At 43.8% G+C, this 14,346-nt stretch overlaps 1 protein-coding gene across 1 annotated transcript; it reads left to right on the top strand.

Annotated features, from left to right (window-relative positions):
- The first annotated feature begins 2,473 nt into the window (after nt 1-2,473).
- Nucleotides 2,474-9,738, top strand: LOC119367010 (ABC transporter C family member 14-like). Its single transcript, XM_037632651.1, has 11 exons — nt 2,474-4,592; nt 4,934-5,254; nt 5,571-5,657; nt 6,026-6,661; nt 6,742-6,906; nt 7,022-7,316; nt 7,502-7,719; nt 7,834-8,139; nt 8,509-8,572; nt 8,899-9,138; nt 9,258-9,738. Exons 1-11 carry the CDS (start codon nt 2,520-2,522, stop codon nt 9,359-9,361), a joined length of 4,509 nt encoding a protein of 1,502 aa, XP_037488548.1. The 5' UTR covers nt 2,474-2,519; the 3' UTR covers nt 9,362-9,738.
- Nucleotides 9,739-14,346: the final 4,608 nt, after the last annotated feature.

A 14,346-nucleotide genomic window follows, 5' to 3' on the forward strand; every position in this document is an offset into this window, starting at 1 on the left:
ATATATGTTCAACATTGTCCGAACGGTTATTCAACATTTTTCATATACTCATTCAACAATTTAAATATTTGTTCAACATTTTTAAATACTTGCTCAACATTTTTTAAATACTTATTCAACATTTTTTCAACATATACATTACAAAAACACACTCTTCAAAAACACATTTGGAAAATTTTGAACCATTATTTTAAAAATATTGAACAAGTATTAAAAAAATGTTGAATAAGTATTAAAAATGTTGAACAAGTATTTATAAAATGTTGAACAAATATTAAAAAATGTTGAACGAGTATTTGAAAATTGTTGGACAAGTATTTGCAAATGTTGAAAACTTATTTGAAAAATGTTGAATAGGTATTAAAAATGTTGAATGAGTATTTTTAAAAATGTTGAATGAGTATTTTTAAATGTTGAAAAACTGTTTGAAAATGTTGATACATATTAAAGAATGTTGAACTAGTTTATGAAAAATGTTGAACATATATTTGAAAAATGTAGAATAAGTATTAGAATGTTGAGCGAGTATTTATAAAATATTGAATAAGCCTACGGACAATGTTGAACATGTATACAGAAAATGTTATCACTTAGAATCAAAATGAAAACAAACATTAGAAAAATGTAAAAAATATAAAATGGAGAAAAAATGTTAGATTATATTTGAAAATTAGTGTTGACATATAAAAATGTAGAATAATAACATAAAGAGCAAAGAAACCCGAAAATAGAAACAAAATAAACAAAAGCAAACACACAAAATGCAAAAAAGGAGAAAAATATTTAAAAGAATCAAAATAAAAGAAAGAAAAAGGAGAATAAACAAAGCCAAGAAAATAGAATGGGTAAATAAAAAATCTGGGAAAACTGCGAAAGAAAACGAAAATAAAATTCGGCTCAAATACCATAAAGAAGTTCGTGCCCCTAGTACTAAACACTAGAGCAACGAGGTCATGGTGGCTAGCAGCGCGCGTGTTATCCCTTTCGGGCTTTCGGCCAGGGGTCGATCACTGTTTCCTCCTTCCCACTCGTACCCGGAAGTTTTGTTTCAACGGCGCCCTCGTGCAATTGTTCTGTACTTCTGTTGGCTATAGATTCATGCATGTTTGATCAAATTTGTTTCTACTTTTGAATTTTTCCAAATACTCCCTTCATTCCATAACAGTGCCTGCGCTTTTCAAGATTTAAGTTTGATCATAAATTTAACCAACATAGAAAACTGCGGCGGGAGCAAAAGTTATACCATTGAAAACTTTTTTCGTAGATGAATTCATTGGTGTAATTTTTACTCCCGTCGCAGTCACCCATGTTGGTTAAACTGATGGTCAAACTTAAATATCAAAAAGCGCAGACGTACTAAATCATGGAATGGAGGCAGTAATTTTACTTCAAAACTTAAAATTAATCTAAAAACAAAAAAAAAAATGGAAAATGCTCACTCAATGTAAAAAATGAGCGTAGTTTAAAAAAAATGTTGATAGCATAAATGAATGTTCACACGTCTCAAACAAATACACGTGACATTTAAAAAACAGTATAGTGTATATCAAAGTTAGTGTAATTAAAAGTAAACATTCACACCAATCAAATAATGCACAATATCTATGTGACATTTCAAAATGATGTTTATACAATTTAATGTTTTGTACCACTCAAAGAACTTCAACATTTTTAGAAAATGTTATATAGAATGTAAAAAAATGTGTATTTTGTTTTTGAGTTATGCTCGCGTATTTTAAAAAATGCTCCATATCATTCAGAAAAAGGTTATCAACATGTATTTGAATTTTTTTAACCCATATTAAAAAAAGTTCAAAATAGGTATTTGAAAAATAATAATTTATCATGTATTTCAGAAACTAAGTTTTGCATCCACGTCGAAAACAGCCCGGTCTGACTGGGGAATCGCGTAAGGGCATCGGATCCGCACCGAAGACGGCCGATATCTGATCTGGAGAGCGTGCAAGGGCACCGGATCCATGCCGGGGCAGCCAAAGTCCGCACCAGGGGGCGAGGGGAGGGGGCAGAGTCCGCACCGCAGACGACCAAGATCTGCATCTCGTAGACTGTTTCAGAGAGGGAGATATGACACATAATGAGGAGAGAGAGAGAGCAAGGATAGTGGTGGTTGTTGGGAATATGAGCGGTTCATGGGTGGGGGGCTGCCACCTTGTATTCTTTTCGGTGTCTCTCTCGTACTGGAAGAAATACAAATGGCCTACAGATCCTAAACTCCACGTGTAAGCAGAAGCCTAACCGGTACGTACCTCATCCGTTTGAAAAGACTTCGGAAATGCTAAAAAACTGACATCAAATTTTTAGGCTTGAGGATGACAAATTTAGTTTGTGCAAGCATGGCAATTTCATGGAAAAAAAAAACAAACTAAGGCAGACTTACCATGCTCACCAACTAAAATTGCCATCATTCCCTAAAAAACTAAAATTGCCATCATCCCAACCTCCTCCGTCTCTCCGATCCCATTCGCTTGAGCGCTCCACGGAGGATCAGGGCGGAAAACATGGGAGGACTCCCGTGGTGGCTATCCACCACCGAGTGCACGCCGCAGCCGTCGTCGTCAGGCTCCCTCTCCGGCACCCTCGCCTTCATCTTCCTCTCGCTGTGCCCGCAGCGCGCGCTCCTCGGCGCCATCGACCTCCTCTTCCTCCTCGCCTCGCTCCTCCTTGTCCTCGTCACCCGCGGCGGCTCCGGCCGCGCGGGGCCTGAGCACGAGGCGCTGCTGCCGACGCCCACCGCGCCGTCACGGTCCATCACATGCGGTTATGCCGTCGCGCTCGGCGTGTCCGCGGTCTTCGCCGCGGCGTCCGCCGTCCTCCTCGCGATCGCGGCCTTCCTCCTGCCGCCCGCGGCGTGGCGCTACGCGGAGTCCGCCTTCCTCGCCGCCCACTGCGCCGCGCACGCCGTGGCCGCGTGGACCGTGGTCGCCGCTTCGCGGAAGCCGGCCGCCGCGCACCCTCCAAGGCACCTCCGCGTCTTCTGGATCGCAACCGCCCTCTGCGCCGCACTGTTCTCAGCCTCTGCGGGGATCCGCTGCGCCGGCGGCTCTCCGCTCTTCCCCGATGACGTCCTCGCCTTCGTCGGTCTCCTCCTCTCGCTGCCTCTTGCGTACATTGCCGTCACCACCACCTGCACGGCGCGCAATGAAGGGGACGAACAGGACCAAAACCCCAGTGCGGCCGCGGCGACGCCGTACGCCACCGCGTCGTTCCTCTCGCGCGCGACCTTCAGCTGGATCAGCCCGCTGGTCTCCAAGGGGCACGCCAATGGCTCCCTCGCCGCGGCCGGGGACGTGCCGCCGGTGTCGCCGGCCGACAGCGCCGAGGCGACGTACGCTCTGCTCGCGTCCAACTGGCCGGACGCGGCGCGGAAGTGGCGGAGCCCGGTGGGAGTCGCGCTCTGCCTTTCCTTCTGGCCGCAGCTCCTACTCACCGCCGCGCTCGGCCTCGTCCAGCTCGCGGCCATGTATGTCGGCCCCTCGCTCATCGACCGCTTCGTCGAGTTCATCCGCCTCGGGGGCACGCCGTGGGGGGGCCTCCGGCTAGTCCTCATTCTGCTCGTTGGCAAGGCGGTCCAGACGCTGGCGTCGCACCACTACAACTTCCAGGGCCAGCTCCTGTGTATGCGCATCCGCGGTGCGCTGCTCACGGCGCTGTACCGCAAGTCGCTGCGGCTGTCCGCCGGCGCGCGCAGGGTGCACGGCGCCGGCGGAATCGTGAACTACATGCAGGTGGACGCCTGGGTCGTATCCGGCGCCATGCACGGGCTGCATGACCTCTGGCTGATGCCGCTGCAGATCGCGGTGGCGCTGCTCCTCCTGTATAAGTACCTCGGCCCGGCCGTGCTCATGACGCTTGTCGTGATCGCCGTGGTCGCCGTGGTCACCGTGTTCGCCAACAAGCTCAACATGGGCTACCAGTTCAAGTTCGTCGAGGTCCGCGACAGCCGCGTCAAGGCCCTAACAGAGATGCTCAACCACATGCGCGTGATCAAGCTGCAGGCGTGGGAGCATACATTCGGCGAGAAGGTTCGGGAGTTCCGGCGGGCCGAGGTTGGGTGGCTGAAGAAGATGATATTCTTCGAGAGTGGCAGCACCGTGGTGTACTCCAGCGGGCCCGTCGCCATGGCCGCGCTCGTCTTCGGGACATACCTCGCCGCCAGAGGGGAGCTGGACGCCGGCAAGGTGTTCACGGCCACCGCCTTCTTCCGCATGCTCGTAGGGCCCATGAGCAGCTTCCCGCAGACGATCGCCATGTCCGTGCAGGCGTTCGTGTCGCTCGGCAGGCTGGACAAGTTCCTGTCAGACGCCGAAATCGACAGCGCCGGGGTGGAGCGTCCTGGCAGCAGCGGCTCCGGGGATGAGGTGGCCGTGAAGGTGCAAGACGGAGCGTTTGCATGGGACGTCGAGGGCGGTGAGGGCGAGGAGAAGGATGTCGGAGGGGAGGAGCCGGTGCTGAAAGGGATCGAGATGGAGGTGAGGAAGGGTGAGCTCGCGGCGGTGGTCGGCACCGTCGGCTCCGGCAAGTCGTCGCTGCTGTCGTGCATCATGGGAGAAATGCACAAGGTGTCCGGCAAGGTGAGTGTAGCACTTTTATTTGAAATGAACAACACCAGCAAACATTCAGGGTCCTTTGATTCAAAGGGTTTCTGAAGGAATTTTAAGGATTTCAATCCTCGGCTAAAATAAACAGGGCTTTTCCTAAGGGATTTTAAGGATTTTAATTCCTTAAGGAATTTGAAGGATTTGAAGGATTGAGGAATTCATACATTGACATTCCAGAGCTTTTCTAGTTTCTAGAATTAGGTCACCCACAATTTCTAGAAAACCAAAGCTTTTCTGTCTCTCGAATTAATCAGCTTAATTACTTTTCTGCCTCAGCAACATCTGTCTTATATTGTCTTCTGTCTTTGATATAGGTTAGCGTATGTGGGAGCACAGCCTGTGTCAGTCAGACAGCTTGGATCAGAAATGGAACCATTCAGGAGAACATCTTATTTGGACAGCCAATGCATCGAGAAAAGTACAGGGAAATCATACATGCTTGTTGCCTAGAAAAAGATCTAGAAATGATGGAGTTCGGCGACCAGACTGAAATCGGAGAGCGTGGGATCAACCTCAGTGGCGGCCAGAAACAGCGCATCCAGCTGGCTAGAGCAGTCTACCAAGATTGTGATGTATATCTTCTTGATGACATATTCAGTGCAGTCGATGCTCATACTGGCTCAGCTATCTTCAAGGTAAATCTTATTTTTCTTTATAGTAATGGACATTGGAAAACCTTCTAAACCAATGTATGTTATATATCTTATTATTATTTAGTTGGGTCTATCAAGTTTGTGCTAAGTACAGTGCTATGCTAGTATTTTAGCCAGTTATTAAGTACTCCTCCGTTCCAAAATACTCCCTCTGTAAACTAATATAAGAGTGTTTAGATCACTAAAGTAGTGATCTAAACGCTCTTATATTAGTTTACGGAGGGAGTAGAGTACAAAGTTGAGTCATCTATTTTGGAACGGAGGGAGTAGTACACTAACAGTTAGTCCTTTTCTGCAGGAATGTCTTAAGGGAATACTGAAGAGCAAGACTGTTTTGCTTGTTACTCACCAAGTGGATTTCTTACAAAATGTGGATACTATATTTGTAAGTTCCATTTTTCAACTCCGCGTATTGATTATGGAGAAAATAGAGTATACATATATTCTTGCTTCAGAAATGAATAAGCGAATCACTCGGAACAAATTGCAGAGCATCAGTAGCAATGTTTTCTTTTGGTTCAGTAAGTATGGAAAGAACAACTGTATTCTTCATACCTATGGTTACTAAAAAATTTCTTTCTATGTTCTTCAAATCTATTTAAGCTTACTTTAGTTGCTTTATTTGTCAACATATGACATACTTATGGTACTACGTGAAAGATAGCACCGTGATGTTACCGACAGATAACAGAGATGAAACTGTATTAACATTTTTTTAACACATACTGTATTAACTTGTGTTCGAACATGCAGGTAATGAAAAATGGTGGGATTATTCAGTCAGGGAACTACGGTCACTTACTAGATTCATGTCCAGAATTTTTAGCACTTGTGGCTGCTCACCACAGTTCTATGGAAGCATCTGGGGTGCAAGGTCACAATGTTCAGAACACTGAGAATTGCCGAGCCGCCACGGTATCACAAGAGACCCCTTCTGTTAACTCCAACTCCAGTAACGAAAACAGCGATGCAAATGCCGTTGCGCCGAGCAAAGAAGCAGGTTCGTCCAAGCTGATCCAGGAAGAGGAGAAGGAGAGTGGACGAGTAAGCTGGCATGTGTACAAGCTATACGTCACACAGGCTTGGGGCTGGTGGGGAGTTCTGCTCATTCTAGCTTTGTCTGTGCTGTCAGAGGGCTCCACAATGGCAAGTAACTACTGGATGTCATATGAAACATCAGGGGGCACCATATTTGATATCTCAAAGTTTCTTGGCGTCTATGTTTCGATAGTCGTTGTTTCGATTGTGTTTGAATTTATCGCCGTTCTTTTCCAAGCATTTTTGGGGCTTAAGTCAGCCCAGGCCTTTTTCAGCAAGATGTTGGACAGCATTCTGCGAGCTCCGATGTCATTTTTCGACACCACTCCTTCGGGCAGGATCCTAAGCCGGGTATGTCATATGAGGCCATAGATTTAGTTTGTTTACCGGCCATGTATACAGATGCAATCATGTGTGTATTAATTTTTCAGGCATCAGAGGACCAGACTAAAATAGACGTTTACCTTTTATTCTTTACGGGTGCCGGCATATCGATGTGCATTTCGGTGGCTAGCAGCATTGCCGTTACCTGTCAAGTAGCATGGCCATCAGTCATAGCAGTGCTTCCCCTACTGCTTCTTAACATTTGGTACCGGGTATAATCCAGATGCTACAATGCATCTTAGAGGACTCAACTAATTCTTCATATCACTAAACCTTATGTGAATAATGACAAAGTTTTCTTTTCTGACTTTTCTTAATGTTCCTCAGAATCGTTATATTGCAACATCCCGAGAGCTAACTCGCCTTCAAGGAGTAACAAAGGCACCGGTTATTGATCACCTCACCGAGTCCTTTTCGGGCTCTCCAATTATAAGGTGCTTCGGGAAAGAGGATGAATTTTGCCAAAAAAGCTTGGACATGATTGATTCGAATTTGCGCATGTCTTTCCATAATTATGCAGCAAGTAGGTGGTTTGGGTTTCGCCTGGAGCTAATCGGCACACTTGTGTTGTCTATAACTGCTTTTCTGATGATCAGTTTGCCTACCCATTTCATCAAGAAAGGTATTATTAGTCTCCATTAACTGAGTACTTATAGAATTGCATCTCATAAACTAGTTTCGTGCAACTGCTAGCAACTGGGCAAACTTTCTTAATTTTCCACCTTTCTGGGTCTGTTTATTTGTGAGTTGTGACCTTCAAATGCATTATGCCATTCCTTCATTGATATTTTACTGTTTCTAATGTAGAATTTGTCGGCATGTCTCTGTCCTACGGTCTTTCTCTCAACTCCTTGGTGTACCATGCAATTTCCATAAGCTGTATGATAGAAAATGATATGGTGTCTGTGGAGAGGGTGAATCAGTACAGTAGCCTTCCTTCTGAGGCAGCAGGGGCATTGGCAGATTGTCTGCGTCCCTCGCGAAATTGGCTCCGACGGGGAGACATTGAAATAAAGGATCTAGAGGTCAGCGATTCTTCTTTTCTCTTGTTAATTCTTCCTTTCGGCAATCTTCTTTTTGTAAACTACTATTCTCTAGGTGAGTGACAGAAATGAGCCACAAAATGCTGTTGTTTTCAGGTCAGATATAGACCAAACACACCTCTAATCTTGAAAGGCATTACGATAAGCATCCGCAGCGGAGAGAAGATTGGCGTTGTGGGAAGGACCGGCAGTGGCAAGTCAACTTTGATCCAGGCGTTGTTCAGGCTTGTGGAGCCAGTGAAAGGCCAGATCATCGTCGACGGAGTCGACATTTGCACTCTGGGCCTTCATGACCTGAGGTCTCGCTTCGGTGTCATTCCTCAGGAGCCTGCGCTCTTCGAAGGAACCGTGAGAAGCAACATTGACCCAATTGGGCAGTACTCCGAGGCTGAGATATGGCAGGTAACAGGATATAGCCCTTGTGTGTAATATATGAACTTCAGTGCTCTATGATATGAGTAATTCATTGTTTCTGTTGGTCAATGCTCCTTTATTTAATATAAGAAGTTTCGACACTGTCATTTTTGACACTATGACAGTGTCAAAAAACGTCTTATATTATGTTACTGAGGGAGTAATATATAAGTTGGACTTCTTTACTTGTTGATGTTACCTTGCATCAATTTTATTAAAATGGATGTGTGCATGCATCTTCTTGATTCAGAGGCCGGGGATTTAATTTTAACCTCGTTTTCAAAAAAGATAAAAGAAAAAATGCTAGAGACTGCTCTACCTTCTGTTTCAAATTAATATATTTGTTTCTATATACAGGCCCTTGAGCGTTGCCAGCTGAAAGACACAGTAGCTGCAAAGCCTGAGAAGCTTGATGCACAAGGTATATATGTTTATCATATGGGAATCTTGATCCTATGTAGAATCATGACTAAGTGATACATTGCAAAATGGCAGTCCAGGCTTTATAATCTTTAGGCCTGATCCTATAATTAATAATCCTGTGGTCCTGATCTTGGAATACACAAATTCAGTCCTTGCTTAAGCACAAGTTTGTTTAATAATTAAAGATATTACGACAGAGAAGTAAATGACATTGTTTGTAGAGATTATTACCGCACAAGCTTCATGGTTTTCTGCGCAATCTAGGCATTCATTTCATATTCTTTGGTGACATTAGTCAAATACTTGTTGCATGTTTATTTGTAGTTGCGGACATGGGTGAGAACTGGAGCGTGGGGCAACGCCAGCTCCTGTGCTTGGGCCGTGTCATACTGAAGCGCAGCCGGGTGCTGTTCATGGACGAGGCCACCGCCTCCGTCGACTCCCAGACCGACGCGGCCATCCAGAGGATCATCCGGGAGGAGTTCCGGGAGTGCACTGTCATCAGCATTGCTCATCGTGTCCCGACGGTCATGGACAGCGACAGAGTTCTGGTGCTGGATGCCGGTAGGCTGCGCCGCTCTTCTTTTACACGAATCATACTGTGTGTTTCTCATGTCTTTCAGACAAGAAGTGAACTGCTAGTCTGTTTGAATTCAGTATGTATTTTATTATCATTGTTTCAGGTTTAGTCAAAGAATTTGATACTCCATCCAAGCTGATGGGAAGGCCATCAGTTTTCGGGGCGATGGTTCAGGAGTACTCAAGCCGCTCGTCACAGGCAACCTAGATCAAGTTTCAAGATGAAAAAGGTTTAGAAAAACAAGTAGTCGTAGGAAAAGATGGATTCTAGAGTGAAATCTGTAAAGTATGCAGCCATAGGACAATGAGCATATCTGAGTCCAGCATGCCTAACAGATATTGAGGACATCTCTGAACTTCTCCAGTCTCTACAGTTTGTGCATCGCTGGCAGCCATGTTCGGCGCTCCAAAATCAAGACCCGGGGCTCGAGGCCACTTTTAGCCATCGCTCAAACGTGTTGCTTTTCCGGTTGCGTGAGGTCTCGGGGAAGAAAATAGGACCAGTGGCTGTAAGTTTTTAGGTAGGCTTGGCTGCCGTTCGGCATGAGGCTTCAATCTTGTTGTGTTTTTTCACTTTTTGAGAAAAGAGGGCCCTCCCCTCTCTTATTTCATTTAACAGAAAACCAGGGTCTTTGATTACAAACTAGAGTACCAGATTACCTACTAATAGAAAGCAACTGAGGATTCCACGAGGTTCAACCAGCACAAAATAAGGAACCTCATACAGCTAACCAGAGCATAACAAACGTATACATGTTCTTGAAATGAAGCTGGAGTAATCGTCATCCTTAGCAGCTAGCTGCAAACTGAAGCCGTGAAGCTCTCATTTGCTATTTGCTCGATTAGTTTTGTTCCCCACATCAGCTCCCCTTGATTTCCCGGTTTTTGCCGCAGAATCGTCTGGGAATTAAACCGAAAACATAATTGGTGAATCAAGGTAGAAGGACAATTAACTCTCGTGTACAAATATCATTTCGATTTCTCCAGATAGTCCAAAAAAATAACAGCCATACCATAGAGACTAGATGCTTATAAACTTCCGGAAAAAAATTAGCCATGCTCCAAAACAATTATTAAGATCAGTAGGAATATTATTCGGACTACAAGCACACTGTATCAAACTCTAGATAAGTCTTTATAGAGGGCAAGAGAAAAAAAAATGGTGGTCCACAGTTTCGTCTTGTCCACATAAAGGACGAGCCTTGCTACTTGTCCATCCCCTTTTCAACAGGTTATCTTTGTAAACACACTATTTTTCTACAATAACTATAAGAACACTCTAATCTTGGGAGGTATTTAACTTCCCACATAAACGTGTGTGGAAAGTTACTATCATTGATCCAATTTTTGATAGGGATTTGACAGAAAACTTACCATCAGCAGTAAGCATCCCATCTAACATTATCTCTATGATCAGATAACGCTATTTCATCACATTCTTCCTTCAATTCATTCCGCATCTCCAAAGAATCCTCCGGTAGTGTTCTTCTAAAATTGATTATATCCCACCCTTTTTCAAACTTAGTGGCAACAAAAATGTTCCTATCAAAACAAATATTATATGAACTAGCATGAGACTTACATAAAGGTCTATAACCTAGCCACCAATCCTCCCAAAACCTGGTATTTTTACCATCTCTTATAATCTTCTTACGTTCTGATGGAATCTCCAGATTTATGGTTAATGTCTAACAGGCATTTACCATTAATATCTTTACTATTAAAAGGAAGTTTGCGCTCATGATGCTAGCTTTGGTGTTTGTGCGTTCGTCTCTCGTCCCTCCTCCCAAAACCACGGTTTGCATTGGCTCAATCAACTCAAATGAAATCTTCCCAAAACTTCAACTAAATCAAAACATTTCTAGCTTGTCCTATCCATACCCAAATCCAATCAAATTATAACAAACCTCAACGAAATCAAAACATTCCTTGCCTTTCCTATCCATACTCAAGTCAAATCAAATCTTACCAAGATCTAGAATATGGTGGATGCAAGGTATATGTAGGTTGGTGTTGAACCACTAGAATATGTATGCCCCCTATGGTACACACAATCAATAAACCTCTATGTATTAAAGATTACTGCCTGCCAGAGACCCTGCTCGGTCTTAAATTTCCAAAACCATTTAGGCAACATAGCTTTAATCATATGTTACAAATTTTAAATGCATACTTGTTTTTTTTGGCTTGGCAAACAGTGCCCCAATTAACCAAGTGATTTTTTTCATCCTCTTGTCAGACCATCGTAGGGTTATGTGACAGGAACTTAATACTTGATTTTATCGTCAATTGAAGATCACATGCATAATCTTTTGCTAGTTCATGTGCAATCCTGCTGGCGATAATTTAGTCATATATGAATTAGTAGACGATCATGACTCTGACATCTTTTCACGTTTGTACAAAATCCAAGTCATGGTTTGCTCTATTTTGGCCGACATTTGGCAGGTCAAATACTTAATGATGAAAAAAAACTTGGTGTAAACTTTGCTGAGTGTTTTTATGGAATACCCAACAAAGCGGACAAGTGGCAGCTCCTGATAAGCTATGGCATGATTTTGCCGAGTGCCTGGCACATGATACTTACTTGAAAAAAGCAGCCACGTGTCACTACCTGATGATTTCTGGCAACTCCCATATCCCAAGGTTTGCCGAGTGTCGGGGTGGATGGCACTCAGCAAGGTGACCATGTGGTACCCTCTGGAAGCCCCTCCAGCGCCTATGACTAGCCCTTTAGCCGATTGCCTGGTTGGCTGCACTCGACATATCCCTCTTTGCCAACTTTCTTGTAGTTGGCACTCAGCAAAGTATGGACACTTGACACTAGTGATCTCTTCTCCGTGTTGTTCATACACCTATTTGCCGAGTACCCGATTGCTGACACTCGGTAAAAAAACACTCAAAAAGATGGCTTTGCCGGTCCTAGCACTACCATGTGTTGTTTGCCCGAGTGTAACACTCGGCAAATATTGGATGAGTATTTACCACCTTTTGCCTTCAATTCCGGCAGTCTTCACTATCATCCACATATAGCCCCTCCATTTTTATTTACTTTGCATATTAGCTTTGTCCGAAGTGAGACTTTATAGAGTTGGACCAAATTTATAGAAAACAATATGAACATTTATAATAAAAAATAGAGTGGTTGTGAAAATATATTCAATAATGATGAATCAAATAGTATCGATTTGGTATTGTATTCTTCTATAAAATTGGTCAACATTTACAAAGTTTGACTCCAGACAGGGTAATATGTGGACTAAATAAAAATGGAGTATCAGACTCTAACCAAATTTGTCAATAACCATTGGGATGCATTCAATCAGTTTGTCATAATGCTTGGGCAAGTAGAGCAACTTACAAAAGGATCTCTAGTTTTCCATAGCTGACTATTTTCGTGTATGCACTGCACATTGCAGCCTGCCAAAGGTAGTGCTTGTAGAGGGAAGTCCCCAAAACCAAGAAAATTTAACTAATTAACCTGGAGCTCTGAGTTTTTGTTGGTCTGTGTATGGAAATGGCACCTCGCTTATTTCCTGTCGCGTGGAAGAAGTTTGTCGTGAGGATTTTTGTTTACACTTATGCCATAAACTACTTTAGGTGGCCTAATCTATCCTACAATGGTGAATGATGTAGCGCCTTTAGGCACTGGTACTGCCTGTTTCGCATGAAGGAAGTTGTACCACTTTCTTTTCTCTACCATCACAGATATTCGTGAGTAGACATTTTCTACCATGCTCATTCACCTCTTTGTTCATGTAAACCATTGGCATATAATTGTACAGTTGAATATGCATTGATTTAGTATACATTATTTCATTCCATGGTGACAATTGTTGTTTAAATAGTGAAGTGTGAGCTTTTGAGAGCATCTAATACATCAATCACACATGTGTGGTATTCTTTTCCGTAGAAGTTCCTAGTTTTTGTGGACTTGATACCTTGTGGTAGACTTTTAGTGTACTTGCTATCTTGCGGAATAGACTTATGATTTCTTCATCTTGTGCCCTACACATACATTCAGAATTCAAATATATTCATAAATGTGCATGTGGTAGGAGGATATATCATGATGAATAGCTATTACGAGGTTTCTTATATTGCTGGAATAACATTTTTGCTATATAAATAACTTGAGATATTTTTTACTTCCATAGCGTTTGATGATAACTCTGATTAAATAGTTTTCGTAGTTTATTTATTTTTTACCGTTTCACATGTGGAGATACTGGTAGCTCTCGGTGCCTCTCCAAGTTCTATACTGCTTTCTGGGTTGGGCTTCAACTGGATGCTTGAACCCTTGCTAATAACAAGGACGCGATATCTAGATCCTAAAGACGATGTGATGAATGGGTTGGATGGCTCTTGAGTCACCATGACTTATCTCCGTCGGCGACCGATTTTCTGGATCCATTCTTGCTCCCGACACTCACTTCGGGTCTTTAACTGAAATTCTCAACTATGGCCACCAAACTACCACGCCTACCCCGACACTAGCACCAACTCAGAAAATTAATAATGATGCCAGTGATTCACATTGTCGACAATCCGAGTTTGTAAGGTTCGGGTTGTTAGAATTCTATTTTGTTGTGTGTCGTCGATGGGTAACTTGTTTGCTAATGTACTGACCTAAATAACATATTTATGCCAAATATTTTTATTTATTTAAAAATTATTTTGTCGACATATGGTCAACAATACATTTTTTTTGTCTGGAGTGACTATGGCTTAGGGCCAGTTCTTTTGCAGCTTATTTCGGCTTATTGTGAAAATAAGCCAAAAGCCCAAAAGAACTCATTTTAGGAGTGGAGCTTAACTTATTTCCACAGCCCTTCTCTTCACAATGGAAAAAAGTTGGGGGTATGGCAGCTTCCCGCAGCTTTTCGCGGCAATCACTTAAAAACGAAACGGTATTTTCCTTTGCCCTCGCACTTCAACACAATTATGGAGGAAATGCCACCGCGCCCCTCAGTGTACCAGCCCCGAAGGAAAATTGCTCGCAATGCCCCGCGCCCCTGTCGTCCCTCTCCTCCTGCGGTTAGGGTTTCCCCGCTGCTACCGCCTCCAGCCGCCGCCGGTGGCCCCGCCTCAAGCTGCCGCCAGTTGGCCGCGCCTCAAGCCGCCGCCCGCTGGCCGCGCCTCAAGCCACCGCTGCCAGACCCGCCTCAACCTCAAGCCGCCGCCACCGACCCC

The sequence above is a fragment of the Triticum dicoccoides genome, chromosome 2B, assembly GCF_002162155.2.
Source record: "Triticum dicoccoides isolate Atlit2015 ecotype Zavitan chromosome 2B, WEW_v2.0, whole genome shotgun sequence".
NCBI classification, from domain to species: Eukaryota; Viridiplantae; Streptophyta; class Magnoliopsida; order Poales; family Poaceae; genus Triticum; species Triticum dicoccoides.